The sequence below is a fragment of the Rhinatrema bivittatum genome, chromosome 1 (genome assembly GCF_901001135.1).
Source record: "Rhinatrema bivittatum chromosome 1, aRhiBiv1.1, whole genome shotgun sequence".
Classification (NCBI taxonomy): domain Eukaryota; kingdom Metazoa; phylum Chordata; class Amphibia; order Gymnophiona; family Rhinatrematidae; genus Rhinatrema; species Rhinatrema bivittatum.
In genome coordinates this window covers 538,691,542-538,715,790 of record NC_042615.1, presented here as the reverse complement: position 1 = coordinate 538,715,790, position 24,249 = coordinate 538,691,542, and the positions used below count along the sequence as shown (strand labels likewise).

Below are 24,249 nucleotides of genomic sequence, written 5' to 3'. Positions count from 1 at the left end.
GCGACTCAAAAGGGCCCACAGAATTTCGGAGCTAGTCTTCGAGACGGAATACGTAGCTGTAGATTTCTGGTGCTAAGCCAGACACGGTCTCCTGGGAGGAAGGTAGGTGCTGGCTGACGATGCCTATCTGCCCACTCCTTGGCGGACAGGGCGGCTTTACGGATCTTTTCCTGGGTAGATATCCACAAGGATCGAAGCTGGGCGAGCTGAGAGTTGCACTGCTAGGAGTGCACTAGGTTCAGGTGAAGGTAGGGGCGGTCGAAGTTGCTTCCCATAAACAACGAGGAACGGCGAACTTCCAGTAGCAGCATGCCTGTGATTATTATACGAGAACTCCGCCCACGGGAGTAGATTGGACCAATTATTTTGTCGTTCGTTCACAAAGGCACGGAGAAAAGTCTTCAGGGTTCGATTGGTTCGTTCAGTTTGCCCATTACTCTGAGGATGGAACGCAGACGAAAGGCTAAGTTGCACATTGAAGCGTTTGCATAGGACTTTCCAATAGCGAGCTGTAAACTGCGGTCCTCGATCGGAGACTATATCCTGCGGGAGACTGTGGAGTCTAAAGATATGCTGAGCGAACAGGCTAGCCAGGTCAGGGGCAGAAGGTAGTTTTGGCAAGGGAACAAAGTGCGCCATCCTGGAAAATCGGTCCATGGTTACCCAGATGACCGAATTACCCTCGGAGGCAGGAAGATCCATGACGAAATCAGTGGAGATGTGTGTCCAAGGCTCCACCGGGATGGGCAGTTAACGGAGCCACAATACGAGAGTAATTGGGAATAAAGTGACGGTAGAAATTGGAGAAGCCAAGGAAGCGTTGCAACGCTTTAAGACCCCTCGGCCGGGGCCAATTCTTAATAGCCGCCACTTTCTCAGGATCCATTTGAAAGCCTGCTGCAGAGACTATGTAGCCTAGGAACAGCAGGGAGGTCTTCTCAAAGCTGCACTTTTCCAGCTTCACGTACAGGCCATGCTCCCTAAGAATCTGGAGCACTTGACGGACATGCTGATGGTGTGACGGCAGGTCCTGGGAGTAGACTAACACGTCGTCGAGATAAACAATTACGCAGGTGTTCAGAAGGTCCTGTAACACCTCATTCATCAGGTGCTGGAACACCGCCGGGGCATTACATAAGCCGAAAGACATCACGAGGTACTCGTAATGCCCGTCTCGGGTATTAAATGCGGTCTTCCACTCATCTCCGGGACAGATTCTGACCAAATTGTATGCTCCTCGTAAGTCCAACTTTGTGAAAATCTTCGCTCCTTGAAGCCGATCAGGGAGCTCCGGGATTAACGGGAGCGGGTAGCAATCTCGCTTGGTAATCAAATTTAGGCCTCGATAGTCTATACACGGCCTCAGTGAGCCGTCTTTCTTGCTGACAAAAAAGAAGCCTGCCCCTGCAGGCGACTTGGACGGGTGGATAAACCCCTTGGCCAAATTCTCTGCAATGTACTCGGATATGGCACGGGTCTCAGGTATTGATAAGGGATAAACCCTTCCTCGAGGGGGCATAGTACCAGGTAGCAAGTCAATAGCACAGTCATACGGACGATGCTTCGGAAGGATTTCCGCCTTGGTCTTGGAGAATACATCCGTGAAGTCCTCGTAAGGTGCAGGGGGACCCACAGCAGAGTGCATCATTGGAAGTGCAGGAGTCTTAGGCACTTTCATACAATTAGCCAGGCAGAAGGGACTCCACTTAACAATCTGTAGCGTATCCCACTGAATCGTGGGCGAGTGTTTCTGTAACCACGGCAACCTTAGCACCACAGGATGGACAGCCTTATCCAACACTAGGAAGGCTATCTCCTCCGAATGGATCGCCCCGGTGCGGACCGTAATGGGTGCCGTGGACATCTGGACGGAACCAGGAAGGAGCGTCCCCTGGGTAGAGGTAATTCGTAACGGGACCTCCCGTCTCTGTGTAGGAATCCGCAACTGGGAGACTAGGTCATGCAGGATGAAATTACCTCCAGCTCCGGAATCCAGGAACGCCATCGTCTCAAAGGATCCTCCGGGGTATTCCAGAGTAACAGGAACTGTACATTGAGGAGCTGTAGCACAGCCTAGGAGGCGTTTTTCCGCATGCTCCTGGCAGCGTGCCAAGAAGTGGCCCTTCTGGCCACAATATAAACACAACTTCAACGAACGGCGACGTTGTCTTTCTTCAGCAGAAAGCGGGGCCCGTCCCAGCTGCATGGGTTTGCAGGTGGGAGTGTCTGGATGAGAACTCTTAGGAGAGGGCGCAGGTCTCGGCCCACGAGCCGGACTGTGGCGAGAAGAGTGCTGCTCCTTGGCCCGTTGCTGTAGGCGGCGGTCAATGCGAGCAGCCATCTCAATCAAGGCGTTGAGGTCCTCCGGCAGATCTCGAGCCGCAATCTCATCCTTAATGCGTCCGGAGAGGCCTTCCAGGAAGATGGCCTTAAGACTACCATCTACCGAAACTCCATTGCGTAATCTGCCAAGGAGTGAGCCCCCTGACGAAGTTGCAGCAGATCAGACGTAGCCGTGGTTACTCGGGCAGGCTCATCAAAGGCCTGGCAAAAGTTCGTGATGAACAGTTGTAAATCCGTTAGCGAAGAATCATTGTTTTCCCAAAGGGGAGAAGCCCATATCAAGGCTTTCCTATCGAGCAAGGATAGGATATATGCCACTTTCACCACATCCGAGGGAAACTGCCGAGGCAACAGGGAGAACCATACAAAACATTGGTTCAGGAAGCCGCGGTAGGTCCTTAAATCACCAGCGTAGCAGAGGGTGCCAGCAGCTGGGTCACTGACGAATCTTGGCCCTCGGGTGCTGGTTCTGGGGCAGAAGAGGCCCTGGCATCCAATCGGGCCGACAACTCCCCTACCGAACCAGTAAGGGCCTCGAGGTATTGTTGTTGATACTGCAGCTGCTGGGCCAACCCTGGCAGGTCCAAGGGAACAGGTGCATCCGCCGAGTCCATGGCCTTGCAATCTGTTGTGGGAGTCTCAGTTTAGTGGACCCTTGGGCCGACCTGCTGGAGACTGGGAATAGATGGTCAATGTCTCTAAAGAATAGCAGGCCGGGAGGCAGATGTTCAGGTGGGACGTAGATGCTCTTCACCCTGGAAGCTGGTACTCCCCCGGGAGGAGCCCTTTAGGAGCCCAACCGCTGGGACTTAGGTGGTTTCAGTAGGACAGTAGCAATACTGTAACTGGGTACGGGTTCTGGAACCAGGCAGGAACTGTAGCAGGACTCGGGTACAGGAACCAGGCAGGAACTGTAACAGGACTCAGGTACAGGAACCAGGCAGGAGCTGTAGCAGGACTCAGGTACTGGAACCAGGCAGAAGCTGTAGCAAGACTCGGGTACTGGAACCAGGCAAGAACTGAAGCAGGTAAACAGGAACCTAGCAGGTACTGTAGCAGGCAGGCAGGAACCTAGCAGGTACTGTAGCAGGCAAACAGGAACCAAGCAGGTACTGTAGCAGGCAGGCAGGAACCTAGCAGGTACTGTATCAGGCATGGAGTGACGAAGCCAAGCGAGTCACTCCGGGGCACAGCGCAACAGGAAACCGGGAAGCTAACCCGTTGCATGGCAAGGACTGGATGGCCGCGGCCAGCTTATCAAGGCCGCGGCGTCTGACGTCAGGAACTGGGCGGAGTCACCACTGGTGGGAAACGGGCTAGAAAGGCGCCCAAGTGGCGCACGTGCGCACCTAGGAGCAGGGCGTCCTCAGGCACCTTCGCGGCGGCGCAGCCCCAGCGGGGATGCCGCCAAACAGGCCGCAAGCCAGGGCTTCGGAGGCGGGAGCAGGTCCGGGAACAAGGAGGTAAGGGCCTGGTTGCGGTGCTCGCGGCCAGGACTGCAACAAAAATATCACAACAGCATGTATATTATATTTACTTGCATAGTTGTGGTGTCAATCAGAAAACCCTGCATAAAAGCCCAAAAATCTTTGTAACACATATAATATTAAGACTTGTGTGGTATGTTGGGTGTAGGCTTGGTCCTCAGAAAGCCATGAACAAACTAAATTACAATTACAATATAAAAACCTCCTATTCAAAAACAGCACTAACTGTCATTACTCAATCAATTACAACCCTATGAAAAGGTGATCCTGCAAATATTACTGCAGGCCCTAAAACACTAATATACCTCCTATTAGGAAAATAGAACAAACCAAGCTTCTATTCAGGCAAGCATTTATCCTATTGAAAGTGCATTGCAATTTGGTGATTGGTATGATATGTAGATATTTTTGTTTTATTTTTTTTATTTTGTTTGTTTTAATTAGTTGTATTTTATAATTGTTTGAAACTTTATGATGATGTAACCTACTTAGCAGGATTGCTTCACTATAGGTGGGATACAAGCATTATTAAATAAATAAATAAAGATCCCTACATAGAAATGATACATTAGCAGAATACTTAACCTCAATCTCACATGCAGAACACACAGACAGACTCACCAAATACAGAATAAACTGACCATAAAGTAGTAATACAAACATGCAGACAAAAACTGAACTGAACATCATAACAGGCCAGACTATGTATGCAGTGCAACAGTGGAATAACAGAAACATTACAATTCCTTATAAAACATCAAACAACAAAATGAGGAAATATAAATAATCAATAGAAGTAAAACACATATTTCAAAACAGCTGACAAAAAGAACAACATCCAATAATATAAAACTCATATACATTTTCCAAAGACCAATAAAATATTTCAAAACAGCATACACATACTCCACCCAATTCTTAAAATAAAAAAAAAAGATAAAACTCCTGCTGTCCATACCTGTGATCTTTTGATTTCCAGATGCCCTGAGATTGTTGTGGATTAGCAGGGGAGAGGAGAGGGATTATTGCTCACAGTCTTTCTCCTCTCTCTCATATATAATCACATAATGAATCACAGAACATGCTCTCTCATACACACAGACATGTGTGTATGAGACAGATATGCTCTCACACACATAAGACACACACAGATATGCTTTCACACACATAGACATGCTCTCACATACAGATACATAGATATGCTCTCACAAACACAGAAACAGATATACTGTCACACACATATATAAACACATACTTTCTCAAACACAGAGATATGCTCTCACAAACACATAGAAAAATACATGCTTGCACAAACATGCTCTCGCACACATATACACAAACCCTCTCACACAGATATGCTCTCATACACACATACATGCTCTCATACACTCAGATGCTCTCACATATGCAGACATGCTCTCACACACAAAGACAGACATGCTCTTACACACAGACATGCTCTCAAACACAAAGATATGCTCTCACACACATATACAGACATGCTCTCACACACAGAAAAAGATATGATCTTATATACACACAGACATGCTCTCACACACATATTCTCACAGATATGGTCTCACACACAGAAAAATACATGCTCTCCCACATACAGAGATGCTCTCACAAACACAGAGATATGCTCTCATACACATATACACACATGCTCATATACTCAGATGCTCTCACACATGCAGACATGCTCTCACACACAAAGACAGACATGCTCTTACACACAGACATGCTCTCATACACAAAGATATGCTCTCACACACATACACAGATATTCTCAGACATACACACAGACATGCTCTCATACACAAAGATATGTTCTCACACACATATACACACACATATTCTCACAGATATGCTCTCACATACAGAAAAATACATGCTCTCTCACACTCAGATGCTCTCACAAACAGATATGCTCTCATACACATATACACACACATGCTCTCACACTCAGATGCTCTCACATGCAGACATGATCTTACACACAGACATGCTCTCATACACAAAGATATGCTCTCACATACATACAGATATTCTCAGACACACACAGACATGCTCTCTCTCACACACAGATATGCTCTCACAAACACACAGAAAAAAATATGATCTCATATACACAGACATGCTCTCACACACATACACACACATACAGATATGCTTCACACACACAGACATGTTCTCACAAATAGACATGCTCTCTCTCACACACGTGTGCTCTCACATACATACCTACACACAGAGAAATGCTCAGACATACACACACACAGACATGCTCTCTCACACACATACACACACACAGACATGCTCTCACATGCTCTTTTCTTCTGCTGCCAGGTGGGATGGGTTCCCTGGTGGCCACAGGCTCCCTCGTCTGCTGCTGTGCATGAAGGCCTTCCCTAGTGGCCACAGGCCGCCTCTTCTTCTGCCACTGGGTGAGATGGGCTCTCTTGGTGGCTGCTGCCCTTTTCTTGCCTGGATGGAATGGGATCCCCTTCCCCCAGGTGCCTCCTACAGCCTGGCATCCAGGGTTTTGGTCCCCTCCCTTGTTACGCCACTGAATGCAATTGAAACTTGAAATACTGGTTCCAAATATCACAATATTAGGGTGACTAGCTTATTCCATCAACCTAGAATGCTTATCCAATAGGGATGTGAATCGGATCCGATATCGGATCCGATTCTGGTTCCGATTCACATCTCTATAGATGTGAATCGGATCCGATATCGGATGTGAATCGGATCCAATATCGGATCCGATTCACATCCCTATTATCCAATCCTTTTTTTACTTTACCGTTTCACCAGGACAGTTTCCCTGTAGATCAGGGTGACCAACTGCCTCCATTGTATGCAAATCTATCTCATGCATATTAATTGTGGATATCCTGAAAACCTGGCCTTTTTGTGGATCTTGAGGACTGGAGTTGGCCACCCCTGCTATAGATGGTAAGCACCAGGGCAACATTCCCCATGCAAATGGCATAACTGCACATGACCTATTTCTAAAGACATCCACCCTGTACTACAAATACACACTGGAAACTATTACAAAATGTATCAGATTCATCCTGAAACACAACTACTTCAGTTTCAATATTGATATCCACCTGCAGATCATGGGCAATACCATGGGTTACCAGATAGCACCACAGTATCCCACACTATATATTCACCTGACTGAGACCATTGTCAATATAAATTAAATATACTTTTGAGATAAAAGAGGAGACTGTCATTTTTCAAATCGCTAATTAGTAACAACTCTCCAGTATTTCTCCTTTATAATCATTGGTCACCTCTATAATTTTATTTTATCTTACATGTCAAATCTGGGCAATCACAATTGTGCTTATCCCATAATTTGTGAACATAATGACACTGGACCCATTTTTTGAGATAAATTGCTTAAGAGGAACTTCAGATTTCTGACCAGGATGTTTTCTTAATATACCCTTCCCATGTTATTCATTTTTCCTTTTTATTAACTTATTCTTGTAATAGAAAAAGCAAGAAACCTAAACCTTCATCGCTTTGCAACACAGAGTTTTAAAAAGTTTCAAATGAAAATGTACCATGTTCAAAGACTCATCTGGCCTTGGTCTTACATGTGTACAGAGTACTATTCCTTTTTCCGTTTGCTGTGTTTAACAATAAGCAGACTTTTCACTGCTTATGTATGACTGTTGAAAAGTAATAAAACTGTTGACTTTTAATTCATAAGAAAAGATAGAAATGGTTTAGTTATTTTTCTAAATCTTGATCTTTTTATTTGCAAAGAGTAGGTATTGTTTCGATTATTAACCTTACACTGTTGTACATCTATATTGTTATTGTGCAGCCACTGAAGTATCTGGCATTGCAGCTCTGATATCTTCGGGCTTGTCTCTTGCTTGTTTTTCCTAATGTACTGCACAATCTCCAGCTTTCTCCAGATGTCATCTAGACAGGAACCTAAAGTGCTCCTGTACTTCTCTTTTGCTCTGGACAAATATCCTGTTGTAAAACAATATAAAGACAAATTACTTTAATTAGAAATCTCACAGGCTTTGCAGGGGATATGGTAGGAGGAAAGGAATAAACACTGACAGTATCAGTCAAATATAAAATTGCTAGCTAGAAACTGTTGGGCTATCACCTAGAATAAGTGAGCCAGGTTAATGAGAGGTACAATTAATAGGTTTATTCAGAGTTTCCTGTTCAATCAAAACATGTTTTAACTCTATTCACTGCCATTTATGACAGGAGAGGGCAAAATCTGCTTCTATTTGAAGTTGTCAGGCGTGTCTTCCTAATTAGGCCCCGTTCTTCTCTCTCTATAATCAGGTTAGGTGCTAGCATTTTTGCTGCTCTGTGTGAACAATTACTATGCTGCCCCCTCCCACTTGTTTTTTTTTAAACACAGAATACCTCATCTCAGTTAAACATGCAGAACACAAACTCACCCTCACCAAATACAGAATAAAGAGACTATAAACAATAAATAGAAACTGAACTGGAAACCACAAGCCAGACTCTGTATGCAATGCAGCAATGGAGAAACAGAAACATCACCAGTCCTCATAAATTAATCATCAAACAATAAAATCAGGAATATGAATCAATCAGATTAGTAAAACCATACTTGTAAAAAATAATATTTCCAATGATCTAAGGAATAAAATAACATCCAATAATTAAGAGCTCTTACAAAATTAAAAAAATTTCCCAAACAACAATAAATTATTTCAAAATGGCAGACATAGACATCCAATAAGTAAAACTAATAAGGATGGAAAATTCACCACTCCCCATACTTGAAAACTTTTTATTTCCAGTCATCCTGAGTAAGGCATGGATTAGTAAGGCAGTGCAAATTTTCTTCACACACACACACCCAAGCAGGCTCTCATTCACACACACAAAAAACCCCAGACAGATTCCCATACATATTCACTCACACCAGACAGGCTCCCATTCACACAGGTTCCTACCCACCCAAACGCACACACACACACACCCCAGTCAGGTTCCCACGCACACAGAAAAACACACACACATACCCTGGTCAGGCTCCCATTCACATGCAAACAACCCCAGACAAGTTCCCATTCATACTCCCCCTCCCAGACAGGTTCCCATTCATCCCCCTCCAGACAGGCTCCCATTAACATATCCCCCCCCCCCCAAGTCAGGCTCCCATTTGTTGCAATCGGTGGTCCGTGGGGGTCGTGGACTGCCACTCTCACCTCCAGCCTGGGCCTCCTGGGACGTAGCTCCAACACAGTCATCCTCCCTGATTCTGCCACTCCAGGCCGTTGCAGCATGGCTAGGCCAACACCACCACTGCCACCAAGCCAACACAGATGCTACTGCTGAGGAATCCCTTAGGCACGTGCATGCCCGACAGGTGCAAATTTAAAGGCCAGCAGTAGGAAATTCCCCACAGTGCCCTCTGATGATGTCATAAGCCACCACTATTTAAAGCCTGCCTGAACACTTCTCCAGTACCTTGGCAATAAGTCAACTGATCCTGGAGTAGTGCTTTGCCTCTGCATTCCTGGTTCCTACTTCCTAGTTTCCGCTGTGTGGTGTTCCTGTGCTCCTGTGTTCTGTTCCTGGTTCCTTGACAGTCTGGTTTGTCTCCTGAGTTCCTGTCTTCTTGGTCAGTCTTTTCTTTGTCTGTCTACAGCATCTCCTGTGGTTCCTCGTCCTTTCTCCTCTTTGTTCCTTGTCTGTTTGGCTTGGACTCCTGGCTTTGACTTTGGACTGGACTTCTGGCATCAACTTGGAGTGTACTTCTGGCTTGACCACGGATCATAACTCGTCAGTGCTTGACATTTGCCTGCCCCTGATCACTGCCTACTTCCGCTCCTGCCTGAAATCCGCTTGCCCAGACCACTGCTTGAACCACGACACTGCAAGTACGCTGCCTACCTCTGACCACAGCCAGAACCGGTCCCTGTTGACTGCTACCTGTCCTGACCACTGCTTGTCTGACTCTGCTTCCTGTTCCATGCTGGCCTGCAACAAATTCATTGCGAGGGATCTTCACCTATGACCAGCCAATCCCGGCACCCAAGGGCTCATCTTAAGGGGAATGTGGCCTGGTATTGGCAAAGCTCCAGATGGGTCTCTGACAATTCTGTCTGCCGATGGTGAGGACCTGTAGGGCTCTCCCTGTGGGTTGCCCCAATTCTTCCTCAATCTAAGGGTCCACGCCCGCAACACCATTCACACACTCCACATCCCCAAATCAGGCTCTCATTCACACACACACCACACTCCAGGTCAGGCTCTCATTCACACACATATCACACCTCACATCCAGTAAAGCTCTCATTCACACATATCATACCTCCACACCCCAGTAAGGCTCGTATTCATTTATTCACACACACACACACACACACACACACACACACCTTGTGTGCTGGCCCATGCTACTCAAACCACGTGAGACTAGCACTTCCTCTATGCTGATCTCGTGCATCGTGAGATCAGCATAGAACACATGCTAGCTTCCCTTGTTTTGGACAGAGTATGCTGACACCGAGAAGTAGGAGAACAGGCTCTTTCTTCTTTCTTTGGTCACCGGTGAGATGGGGCCCACCGGCAGCCTCAAGGGCCTCTTCCTCTTCTGGGCACTGGTGGGATAGAGTCCACTGGCAGCCTTGCAGGCCTCCTTTACTTATGGGCCGCTAGTGAGTTGTGGTCTACTGGTGGCTTCACGGGATTCTTCCTCTTCTCAGCCGCCAGTGGGACAGGGTCCACCGGTAGCCTCGTGGGCTGCTTCTTCTGCCACTCTGTGCAATTGTACGGTATGCATACCCAGTAATGTCAGGCCTGTCTATAATGCAGTCATTGCAGAAACAGTCTTCGGTAGGAGGAGGCTCTTTGGAACCTGGTATGCATGCACTCTGAATCTCACTCAAAGATATTACTGATGAGTAATATTAGGAATTTCTCCTTCTCCTTTGAGCTGTGACCACTGTTTTTGCAGCATCCTAATTATCTACCATCCCAAGATGCAGAACAAAATTCAGGGATTTGAACTTAGGTCATCACAGAACCATTCAGCATTGTGCCATCACATCAGGCCAGCCCCAAGTAAATGACTTACTATATTTCCAGGCTAGATAATAAAGACTTACAATTATAGTCAAGATCCATGATTAGATACTGTAAATGTTTAGTTCAACTTTTTTATATACCTTTTTATTTAGAAATACCAGCATACAATGTATAACTTGTACAGGTAAAACAATAGAAAAGACAGTACAAATATCCTGGCACTTGTATACATGTTTCAGTTTATATATCCTGTTCCCCAACTCTAAAACATACCGTCAACGACCTCCCCTGAACTGTCAACACAGAACATTTTATTCCCGAATGAAACAAGGCTGCAGGGTCCACAGATATTTGCCGTCTACTTGGTTGCCCAGTAGGGGCCCCATATCCTATCATACACACTTATTTTATGTTTCATCAAAAAGGTGAGCTTTTCAAAGGTTTGCAGTCTCTACTACTTGTCTGTGCCAATGCCTAATCAGTGGCAGGAATTTCCATAATAAAACAATTGTAAATCTGGCCCCACGCACTAATTGGACCAGCAATTTACTCTCATCTTTAGTGAGAATCCATTTGGGCATAACTCCCAGAAGACACATTGTCACCTCGAAGAGTACCTGCTTGTACAGGATATTTTGAACTTTGGTCCTGACTTCCTTCCAGAAAGTTTATTTATACTTTCAAGACCACCACATGTATAAGAAAGTACCTTCTTGGCCTCATCCCCGCCAGCACATTCTGGAAGATGCAAGAGAGAATTTAGCATAAAAGTCTGGATATCTGTAGGCCCAATGCAACAGTTTATATAACAATTCTACCTTCTACTGCAGATAGAAAGTTTTGATGCCTTTGCCATATCGTTTGCCATTGCTTCCATTCTAAATGCAGACCTAGGTCAGTATTCCATTTGTCTAACAATGGTAATGGCAGCTCCCCTGCCCCCCTGATGGCCCTATATAGGAAAATAATGACCTTCCTGACCAACCCATCATCCATGCTTGTTCCTCAGGCAGAGGGTTTCTATGCTCCCAGCCTGTCCCTTCTAGCCTGGCTTTCACATCTCTTAGGTACATTGGCTGAGTGGAGGGCTTCAATTCATATTCATCTTGGAGGTGATCAAACTCCAGCTATCCTGTTCATTCACAATAGTCCCAAATGAAGCAGGTCCATATCCCACCACTCCTGCATCTCTAGGTTAACAGTATATATAGATAAGTGAGGATTACTGTATAAGGAGGACACTGAGGATAACATTTCTCTAGGAATATGAAAATATTGACACGTTTCTCTCCATACTCAGAGAGTATGCATTACTAATGGATTGGACCTGGCAATTTTCTGTACCATCTGTGAGTTCAAGGGCATAAAAAACAGATTATCTAATTCTTCGGTTTCTGTAGCCCCTCTTTCTAAGGAGAGCCATGCCAACTCAGGGTCTCTCTTTAGCAAAACTGAGTTTAGCAGCCCAGTAATATCTCTGTATATAAGGTAAGGCCATGCCTCCTTCTTTCTTGGAGTAATAAAAGATCATCAAATGAATCCTGGGGGTCTTCCTTTTCCATATAAACACAGACATAGAACCTTCCAGAGATGAGAAAAAAACCCTGTTTAGTGTGTAAGGAATGTATTGACTTAAGTATATCAATCTCGGGAAAACATTAATCTTAAATACATTTATCCTATCTGCCCACGATAACATCAGACCCGCCTAGTTTTTCAGATCAGCCTGTATTTTTTGTACTATGGGTATGGAATTTAAATGGAAGACATCCTCCATTTTTCTAGGGATATGTTTGCCCATATATTGGAACCCATCCTGTGCCACCTGGAATGGTATTTGAACTCCCAGAAATACACGGGGATCTCCAGGGCAAAGCAAAAAAGCCTCCAACTTTTGATAATTAACCTTACACCTGGAAGCCCTCCCATATGCATGTAAGACATTAATTAATCTGGGTATCAATTTGCGAGGTTTATAAGGTATTAGAGGACATCATCTGCATATAGTGGAATCTTATGGGTCCACCCTGCAAATTTGATACCGGCAATATCCCTATCTTTCCTGAAGAGCAAGACCTTCAATTGCTAAATCAAATAAAGAGGTGAAAGTAGGCACCTCTGCCTAGTTCCCTTTAATACTGGGAAAGGATCTGACAGAACCCTGTTGGTCAACACTCTCGCCACCAGATGAGCATACAATTCTTTATCCATTGTATAAACTGTGAACTTAACCCATACTTATCCAAGATGGCAAAAAAAAAAAAAAAAAGACCAATGAAGCCTGTCAAAGGCCTTTTCTGCACCTAGGGAGAGTATAACTCCCTGCCATCTGTACTTCCCTGCCAGAGTAAGAATGTTAAACACTTGTCTAGTGTTAGCTGAGGACTGCCTGCCCTTAATAAAACCCATTTGACCTTGGTGAATAAGGTTTAGTTCAGTTCTTAAGTATTCGCTGCCTGCTCCCCTGTTCTATGTAAAGTGACCAAAAGTGCATGTAACCAAGGTAAAGTTCAGTGCTGATAAATTCTCATATCATAATGCCATTTTTAAAAAAGCTAAGAGAGGATAGTACATGGTTCTGCCTTTTATGAAATGCCAGACATTTGTGGTAGTTTTCCAAAGGGCTTGTTGCGCGCCCCATCCGCGCCCGGCCCGCTCATCTCGCCAGTTCCTCTGCAGGTCATGGGTCGGCCTTCCCAGCGGCAGCTGCGAGCTCCTCCAGGCCTCGGCTTCCTGCGGCGACGGTCGCCAGGCCTTCCACTGCGACCAGGCCTCACGCCGGAGTTCGGTGTCCACAGTGGCGTTGGCCATGCCCCTACGCGCACGCGGACCGCCTGGCCTTTTGTAGGGCCAGGGGCAGATCCTAGCTCCGCGGCGCGCCCTGATTGAACGTACGATATAAGGAAGTCCCTGCCTGCACTTCCTTGCCTTGGCAATCGGGTCGGCACTGTAAGTGTACTAGTTTGCCTCCACGTTCACAGTCTTGTTCCAGTCTTGTTCCAGCGTCCTGCTGTTCCAGCGTCCTACTGTTCCAGTGTCCTTCTGTTCCAGCGTCTGTCCGTCCTGTCTCCCCAGGTAGTACCCTTGGACTGTTTCTCTGGTACTGACCTCGGCCTGCTCCTTGACCATTCTGTTCGCTGCCTGGATCCTGACCACTGCCTGCCCTGTGACCTCGTCTGACCTCTGGAACCTGATCCCTGCATCCCCTACTCCTCGGACTGATCCTCATTTTCTGACCCCGGCTGCCACTGACCATGTCTCCTGATTCTGACATTGTCCCTTGTCTTGTCATCATCTACGCTGTACTGGCCTTCCTTGCTTCTCCAGACCTACAGCCTAGTGACCGACCGCATTCCCTTGTTGCTCGTGGGCAGTAGAGTAATTAGAAGTTAGCTTGTGATTGCTGGATGTTCATAAAGGATGGTGCTGTTCATCAGAAATAGACAAACATAGAGAAACTGCCTGGCTTTTCTTGCTATTATTATGAATAAAGCATTATTTTCTGGCAAACTTCCATTTTCCATTAATTTCTATTATATGACAGTATTATACTAAACGTTTTATTTATCTACTTTTTCAGAAAAATTCTTGAGCAGCTACTAGCAAATTAAAAAAAACTACTGTGTACAGCTGTCGATCAGTTAAACATCGGTGACATGCAAAAAAACCCAAAAAACAAACAAACATAAAACAAACTTTTTTTCAGGTGTTACATTCCATAAATAGCCCTCTTTGCCTTTAAAACAATATTGGCCCAGGGAACACCCAGAAAAGATGGATTCAAAATAATATACTGTAGAAAGTGCTTATTCCACACTTTGGTCCAAGAATACTACAGGGTATCACCTCATAATGCTGTGTGGCAAATTCCATTTCATATGTTAACTGCAGATGGAAGATTGTAAACAAATCCACCAGTGGGAATGTGAACTGATATGCGGATAGTTTAACTGCAACTCCCTCCTCCTCCAAACAAAATCTAGCACTGATTCTTGCTCCAAGTTACAGCTGGATTGAAATCAGATGCTATATGACAAACAGGCCGATACAGTTCAGTGCGCTCCAGTGTGTTAGCCCACGTTTGGACGTGAGTTTTCGATATGCTAGCTTTACCCCTTATTCAGTAAGGGGTCAAAAACACGCGTCCAACCCCTCGAAACTAATAGCGCCCGCAACATGCAAATGCATGTTGATGGCCCTATTAGTTATTCCCGCGCGATTCAGTAAGTAAAATGTGCAGCCAAGCCGCACATTTTACTTTCAGAAATTAGCACCTACCCAAAGGTAGGCATTAATTTCTCTTGGCACCGGGACAGTGTACAGAAAAGCAGTAAAAACTGCTTTTCTGTACACCCTCTGACTTAATATCATGGCGACATTAAGTCGGAGGTCCCAAAAGTTAAAAATAATTAAAAAAAAAAAAAAAGTTTTTAAATCGGCCTGCGGCTTGAAAACCGGAAGCTCAATTTTGCCGGTGTCCGGTTTCCGAACCCATGGCTGTCAGCGGGTTTGAGAACCAACGCCAGCAAAATTGAGCGTCGGCTGTCAAACTCACTGACAGCCGCCGCTCCTGTCAAAAAAGAGGTGCTAGGGACGCGCTAGTGTCCCTAGCGCCTCTTTTTACCGCGGGCCCTCATTTAAATACTGAATTGCGCGTACAGGAGAATGGTCTGTGAGCGCGCCGGGAGAGCACCTGCTCTCCCGCGACATTTACTGAATCGGCCTGTCAGTGAATGAGACTGTAATGATGTCATGACATTGTTGCTAATGCTACAAGTACAGAGCAGGGCTGATTGCTTCTCCAGTCCACCCTCTAGCTCCTTGCTTTTGTGTATACAGGCACAAGACAGGAGACAGCCAATAAGATGAGAGGAAATCCTGCTGGGGGTTGTGTACATAGAGAACTCTACAAGGACAGCTGTCAGACCTGAAAAACTAAAGACATTGCTGGCTTTAAGTGTTGCATTATTAGTTTATTGTGTATTTAGAGGCAATTAGGAACTGTCAGAGTTAGAAGCAGGAGAACCTGAAGATCTGCAGGTGCTTAGATTAAACTCTCTAAAGAAGAAGTCCCTGTATCTTGAAAAGGAGGGGGGAAAGGAAGGGAGAAAAACTCAGTGTAGAGGCTTGGAGGGCCAGCCAGCAACAGGAACAGGAGGGATTGATGTACACAGAAAGGGCTGGAAATAGTCACCAGTACCTGCCAGTAGCCATTCCCATGCCTAACCACAGCCACAAATGAATCAGTGTGATGTGGAGCAGCCACTATCAGCTGGACTGGGTAAGCATTCCCAAGACTGTAGGGAACTGCAGCACCAAGAAACCAAAGTTCAAGTTTTATTTTCCCTGGATTCAGATACAAGTAAATAAAGGTCATATTATAATTTGTAGTTTTGAAACATTAATGTTATCATATTTTTCTCTGCTTTGATGTAACAGGGAATTGCTGAATATTAATAAACTAACTAAAGTGGCCAATGTTTTTGGGGAGATACAGAATTGAGACTGTGAGTAGCAGGCCCCCTTCTGCAGCATTCTTGCTTGTTGTGAAAATTTTGTATACCAAACAAAGGGCCCTATTAATTAAGTATTTTCCCATGGACATAGAATGGGAGAAAACCTTTTGTAAATAAGCCCCAAAATGTGTTGAACCCTTCCTATTTGAATCTATTTTGTTATACACCACCACCAAACCCAAGGTTTCAGAAGCAGGAAGGGGAGAGGAACCCAAATGTGTTACAACACATATGTTTTTGTTATACTGACCTATTGCAGTATCTAAGCTACATGATAACAGAAGATCACGCACTGTTACTAAGAGATGCAGCAAAGCAGCATACTTGAACAACATTATATCTCTCTCCTTACTTTTGCCTGCAAGATATCAAAGTAAATAAATGTTATTCATACACAACTCTAGAAGTAAACACAGATGCAGAAAAATAGTTTGATGATGGATTTGACTGCTCCTAAAAAACTGGGGCTCCCAGCTGACTGTAATTTATCTGTAGTGCACAGTGCAATAGTACAGGAAATCCATCATGTGGAGTAATATAGCTACTACCCCCACTCACAAAGTATAACAAAAATATATTTGGTTATACTAGCTGCATATGTTAAGAACAAAGGAGTGGACCAAAAAGAAAGCGTAATTGCTTACCTGTAATAATTGTTCTCTGATAGCGACAGCAGCACAATGAACTATACCTATGGGTCATGTGACTCCATCTCATGCCAGTAGGGAGGATCTTTCCAGAGGTTCCTAACAAAGGGGGTCATTTTCTATCCCTATCGCATGCAATAGCTAGATAGGGGCGGAGTCGGGGCGGAGTCGGTACCGGAAGAGGAGGAGTCAGGGCGTTGTCGGGGAGGATGCGGTATAAACTTCGCTGGCGGCAAAAAGGTAAGATCCCTTATCACCACCAGTAGCGCGCCCAATAGCACCACCTTTCATGGTGGCCCTATTGGGTGCAAAAGCGGGCAGCGATAACACCGCGGTGGTACGATTGCTGCCAGCTTTCGCAGGCCCGCCCCCCCATTACTGCGGGATTCAGAGAGGTGTGCGACATTAGAAAATCCAGCCCAAAGCTTCCTAAGCATGAGCTGTGCTTTCCCATGTGCTGTTGAACTAACAGCTGCTCAGCTTTTTGGTTAGCTAAGATACAAGAAAGCAAAATTGCTTACCTTGTAATAGGTGTTATCCCAGGACAGCAGGATGTAGTCCTCACATATGGGTGTCGTCACTGATGGAGCCCTATCACGGAAAACTTTCTGTCAAAGTTTCTAGAAACTTTTGACTGGCACACTGAGCATGCCCAGCATGCCATGATCCCTCGAGCTACAGGGGTCTCCCTTCAGTCCCGTATGTAGCAATAAGCATTAGCAAAAAATAAAATAATAAAATGGATCGGATCCAACTCCACGAGGTGGCAGGTGGGTTTCGTGAGGACTACATCCTGCTCTCCTGGGATAACACCTATTACAAGGTAAGCAATTTTGCTTTATCCCAGGACAAGCAGGATGCTAGTCCTCACATATGGGTGATTAGCAAGATACAGGCTGAGTCATTTTGTAATGGACCAACAGCAAACAACTTGCACAACAGTGCTATTGGAAAAATTGAGGCAGCCTAAAATCACAGCAGGTTGGACGCAGAAGGAGTTGGGATTATGCTGGAAATAAGTTCTTTAAGACAGATTGTCCGTAGGCTGAATCTTGTCGTCCTTCTTTTGTCCAAACAGTAATGAGCTGCAAAGGTGTGAAGAGAACTCCATGTTGCAGCTTTACATATGTCAATGATTGGCACTGAACGATAGTGTGCTACTGAGGTTGACATTGCTCTTACTGAATGCGCCTTTACTCGCTCTTGGAGAGGAAGGCCTGCTTTTTCATAGCAGAACTCTAAACAATCTGCAAGCCAGTTGGAGAGAATTTGTTTGCCTACTGCTTTACCTGGTTTGTTTGGATCAAAAGAAACAAAGAGCTGAGTGGATTTCCTAAGGACTGCAGTGCGGTCTAAGTAATATGCAAGTGCGCGTTTACAGTCCAAGGTGTGCAAAGACCTCTCTCCTTGGTGAGAGTGAGGTCTTGGGAAGAATGTGGGCAAGACTATGGACTGATTCAAATGGAATTCCGTAACTACCTTGGGGAGGAATTTTGGGTGTGTACGGAGTACCACTCAGTCATGTAGGAACTTCGTATAGGGTGAGTATGTGACAAGTGCTTGTAACGCACTAACCCTTCTAGCAGATGTAATGGCTATTAGGAAGATAGTCTTCCATGTGAGAAATTTAACATCGCAGGAATCCATGGGTTCAAAAGGACCACATTAAGGTCCCATTCTGTGACTGGTGGCCGTATAGGGGGTTTTAGATGAATTAAACCTCTCATAAACCTACTAACAAGGGGTTGCACTGACATCGGTGCATCTCCTATTGTATGATGGTAAGCTGATATAGCACTTAGGTGTACCCTTACTGACGAGGTCTGGAGACCAGAGTCTGAAAGGTGCCAGAGATAGTCCAACAAAGATGTTATGGGGCAGGGAAAAGGGTCAATACTTTTCTGCACACACCATGTGGTGAATCTTTTTCACTTCGAACTATAGTTTTTTCGTGTGGAAGGCTTACGTGAAGCTACAAGCACTTGAGAGACATTTGTTGAAAGACTGAGTGGTTGCAGGATCAAGCTTTCAACATCCAGGCTGTTAGAGATAGGGATTGAAGGTTGGGATGGCACAACCTGCCCTGATCCTGAGTTATGAGAGTGGGAGCTGTACTCAGGTGAATCGGGTTCCTGATTGAGAGATCGAGAAGCATGGGGAACCACATTTGTCGAGGCCAATATGGGGCTATGAGTATCATGGACCCCTTGTCCTGTTGTAGCTTCACTAGAGTCTTGGTTATTAGCGGTATCGGGGGATACGCGTATAGAAGACCTGAATTCCAGGGGCGAGCAAAGGCGTCCCTGGCTAACTGGTTTGTTTGTTTGTGCAGAGAGCAGAATCTATCCACTTTGTGATTCAGCTCAGATGCAAAGAGGTCCATCGTTGGTTGACCCCAACGGTGAAATATCCTGGACGCTACTAAGGGATCCAGGGACCACTCGTGAGGTTGGAATTGATGACTGAGACAGTCTGCTACTACGTTGTGAATTCCTGCCAGATAAGTGGCCCGGAGAAACATGGAATGTGTCAGGGCCCAGTCCCAAATATGTGCGGCTTCTTGACAAAGGAGATACGAGCCCGTACCTCCCTGTTTGTTCAGGTACCACATGGCAACTGTGTTGTCCGTTTGTATCAGAACAGTCTTGTGTGAAAGGCAGTCCTTGAACGCATGTAGAGCATAACATATAGCTCAAAGTTCCAGGAAATTGATTTGAAATGTTGCTTCGAGTTTTGTCCAAGTACCCTGGGTTTGGAGATTGTCTATGTGAGCTCCCCAACCTAAGGTGGATGCTTCTGTAGTTAAAGTTACTTGTGGAATTGGCTGTTGGAAGGGTAGGCCTTTGCGCAAGTTGTGCTTGTTCACCCACCAAGGGAGAGATGAACGTAGTTGGTGGGTTATTTGAACTGGGGATGAAAGAGGTTGAATGGCTTGTATCCACTGTGATCTTAATCTCCATTGGGTTATTCTCATGGCTAATCTGGCCATAGGAGTGACATGAACTGTGGAGGCCATGTGGCCGAGCAGATTGGAGGCCATGTGGCTGAGCAGAGTTAGAAACTGATGTTTTGTCGCCTGTTTCTTTAAGCGCAGAGAGTTTGCTAATGAGGAGAGTGTCTCCGTCTTCCGGGAGGAAGGCTCTTGATATTATGGTGTTCAACTCTGCTCCGATGAATTGCAGTAGGCGAGATTTTTGGTAGTTGATTAGAAATCCCAGCGAGTGGAGCATATTGATTGTGAGTCTGAGAGAAACGAGAGCTCCTTGCTGTGATTGGCTTCTGATAAGCCAGTCGTCTAGGTAAGGAAAAACGTGTACACTTTCCTTGTGCAAATGAGCCGCTACTACTGCTAGCCACTTTGTGAATACTCGGGGTGCTGAGGCAAGTCAAAATGGCAGAACCCGTATTGGAAATGCTGATGACCTACCAAGAAACGCAGAAACTTGCAATGAGGAGGGAATATTGGAATGTGAGTGTAAGCGTCTTGCAGATCCAGAGAACAGAGCCAGTCTCCTGTTTGAAGAAGGGGAAGCATGGTGCCTAAGGAGACCATTCTGAACTTCTCTTTCCATAGAAATTTGTTGAGATTTCGGAGGTCTAGGATGGGATATAGGCCTCCTGTTTTCTTTGGAATGAGGAAGTAATGGGAGTAGAATCCTCTGCCTTGCTGAGGTTGGGGAACTGGTTCCACGGCCCTGGCTCTCAGAAGGGTGGATAATTCTACTTGCAGAAAAGTGATATGATCCTTGTGTATCCAAAGAGACTTTGGTGGAGAGTCTTTTGGTACTGTGAGAAAATTCAGTTGGTAACCTCGTGTTATAATTGACAGTACCCATTGATCAGTTTGATATTTGACCAATGGGTGTGAAAGAGAGAGACTCGACCTCCCACTGGTATGGTTGGTTTGGGGTTGATGGAGTAGCTGCTGTCTTCTGGTTGTTTTTCAAAAGCCTGATGCTGGGCCTGTTTGAGGGGGAGGTTGAGGCCTAGAAGCCCTCGGTTGTCTAGGCTGGGATCTTTGCATCGGTCTGGATGCTCTACCACGGGGTGCTGGAGGATAGTACCTACGTGGTCTATAGTAGGGTTTTCTGGTATCTTTTCATGCCGGGCGGCATGAGGCAGATGAAGTATCTTGTGGGATAGCAGATAATTGACGCAGAGTTTGAGTGTTCTTTAAGTTGGGCTACTGCGTCTTAAACTCTTGATCCAAAGAGGTTATCGCCCACACAAGGTAAATCTACCAGCTTTTCTTGAACCTCAGGCCTGAGGTCTGAAGCCTTGAGCCAGGCCCAATGATGTGCACTGATACCAGTAGCCGCTACTCATGAAGAGGTTTCAAAACTGTTGTAGGCAGCATGGACCTTATGCTTGCCTGCTTCTAAACCTTTGTGGATAATGTCATTAGCTGAGTCCTGATATTGTTGAGGCAGGGTTTCAGCTAATTGCTGCATCTGCTTCCAGAGATTGTGCTGATATTGCGTCATATAAAGCTGACATGACGCTATTCTGGAATTAAGCATCGAGCCTTGGAAGACTTTCCTGCCCAGAGTGTCCAAGAACTTTTGTACTTTTCCTGGTGGAGTCGATGAATGAGGCCGTACTCTCTTTGATTTTTTCTGAGCAGATTCTACCACCACCGACTGATGTGGAAGCTGGGCCCTCTGATAGTCGGAGATGTGCCTCATCAGATAGGTGGTATCCATCCTTCTATTGACTGGTGGAACTGAGCATGGGTGTTCCCATAATCTGTGCTGTAGTTCTACCAGGACCTCATGTATCTGAATAGCTAATACTTCCTTAGGAGGGTCTACAAACTGAAGGACCTCTAAGGTCTGTTGTCTAGTATCCTCTTCAGACACTAGCTTAAATGGAATAGTGTCAGCCATTTCTTTTACAAAAGTGGTAAAGACAGGTCCTCTGGGGGTGACTTTTACTGTCTTCAGGAGGGGACGGTTCAGACATGAAGTCCTCTGAAGAGTGTCGGTGTCTCTATCTTCCCAAGAGTCTGATGGAGTATGCTTTGGAGGAGAAACATGAGGAGGTCTCGATGGCATCGATGGTTTTTGTGGTGAAAAGAATGGGCATCGACGGAGAGGCCCGGAATTCTCGGTCAGGAGAGTCCAGAGGGTCCCGGCTGAGGTTCAGATGGTAGAGAAGTACCAGAAGGCGTGACGGGCTGCACTGGAAGAGCTCCGATGAGGACATCGAGCTTCGACATCAATGGCTAGAATATTGACAAATCCGGTATCGGAGTTGGTATCGGCATCAGAGTCGGCATCGGATTAGGCATTGGCACCGGAACAGGCATTGGCATCGGTGAAGGCACCGGCATCAATGGTGGTACTGGCCTCGGTGAAGGCGCCGGCTTCGGTGAAGGCATCGGCTTCAGTGATGGCACCGGTATAGGCATCGGCTCCAGAGGTGTCAATGGATGAAGGTCTCTGAGAGCTTCTGTCACTACCTGGCGGATACATCCATGGCAGAGAAGGCGTCATCGGCTCTACCACAAGGCCCTGTGGTAGCTCGATGCCCGGCACCTTTGGAGGTGGGGGAACGCCTCGGAGTAGTAGGCCTCAATAGTTCTTGTACATGAGGCCTTTTGGTGATGGTTCTCTTGGCAATAGAAAGGCCTCTGGAGATGAAGTACGTCGATGTCGATGATGATGTTTTTGTCGATGCTTGGTGGCTTTTTCAAGCCCGGATGTCGATTTTATCGATGCCGCAGACGGAGTTGGGGATAGTCGGTCTCCGGAGCTATCGTGCGACGTTTGGGAATAACCAATCATTTTGATGCTCCAGCCAGAGACGATTGGGTCGACGTCGAAGGCATACGTTCTTTATGGAAAAGATGTTCCATTTTTTCCTGTCGGGCCTTTCTGCCCTTGGCGGTCAATCTCTTGCAACATTTTGGGCAGGAAGAAACGTCATGTGATTGCCCTAGGCACAAAATACACTCGGCATGCTGCGGGTCGGTAATCAACATTGTGCGAGTGTAGTTCGGGCAATTTTTGAAGCCCGTGGCCATAATGAAAGCCGGACAGCCGCGATGGCCTTTTGACCAAAAAATTAAGTTACTCGAATCGAGCAGGAAAACATTTTTACTCACTGGCCGGTGGATGGATGGAGACCCCTATGTAGGGGATGAAATTTGAGAAAGATTTAACTCTTTTTATTCACAAGTTTTTGAGAAGAGATTTCACACAGGGCTACTTCTCCGCGATGCTGATTGCAGCGCGGAAAATGAAGACTGAAGGGAGACCCCTGTAGCTTGAGGGATCATGGCATGCTGGGCATGCTCAGTGGGCTCAGTGTGCCAGTCAAAAGTTTCTAGAAACTTTGACAGAAAGTTTTCCGAGATAGGGCTCCGTCAGTGATGTCACCCATATGTGAGGACTAGCATCCTGCTTGTCTTGGGATAACAGCATAAATGTAGCCCTCTTATCCTGGTCAGAGTCCAAAAGTCTTCAGGGTACATAAATTTTACCTTCTAAAACTGATTTTTCACAACTCAGAACCATTTTGGACACCAACCAAGGCTGCAAGCCTCAGCTACATTCTGCTGACTCGTGACCACCACTTTTACAAACTGCTCCCACTGCTCCAACTAACTACAACCAACGATCCAAACATACCCCAGTGCTTGTGAAAGCACCTTAAATACCCTTCTCCCAAAGGAACTCCCATTTTCATCACTTTAAGCACACATACCATAACCTTCCACTATCTAGCAAATTCTGCATTTTATCACTAGCTTCTTTCTAGTGAATCCTAGTCAGGGGTCACATGAACAAGTAGCCTGGGAAAAATGTTGGCAGGACAATTGACTGATTAAGATGGAAGCCAACACAAGTAAGATGAAATTTAGTATAAGGTGGATAAGTCACTAAAACCCTCAAGCTCACTGACTCTGCAGGTTGAAATGGTCACTATACAAAATTCTGTTTAATTTTCTAGGTCAGGAACCTTAGTATATAAGAGGCCAGATATTCAAAGGGGCATTCATCAGCTGCAAAGAACCACACTGAGGTCCAAAGACAACCCAGGTGGCTTGATGGGTTGCTTCAATTGAAGCAAGTCTTGCATGAATCTGACAAATTGGATTGTACAGAGATGAGGTTCCCTTCTACATGTCGGTGTTAAGCACCAGTTGCACTGGAGATGAGTCCTAAGTTGGTCCATACATTTTTATGG

The 24,249-nt window shown here is 45.7% G+C and overlaps 1 protein-coding gene across 1 annotated transcript in view; it reads right to left on the bottom strand.

The window, feature by feature from the left end:
• Window positions 1-3,896: 3,896 nt before the first annotated feature.
• The window catches only part of LOC115099074 (protein shortage in chiasmata 1 ortholog-like), a 131,390-nt gene continuing 111,037 nt past the window's right edge, over window positions 3,897-24,249 (bottom strand). Inside the window, exons 8-10 of the mRNA XM_029616383.1 lie at window positions 16,662-16,769; window positions 7,653-7,838; window positions 3,897-3,910 (exon numbers count right to left, since the gene is read on the bottom strand). Coding sequence (XP_029472243.1) covers window positions 3,897-3,910; window positions 7,653-7,838; window positions 16,662-16,769 — 308 coding nt within the window. The remainder of the gene's footprint in view (window positions 3,911-7,652; window positions 7,839-16,661; window positions 16,770-24,249) is intronic.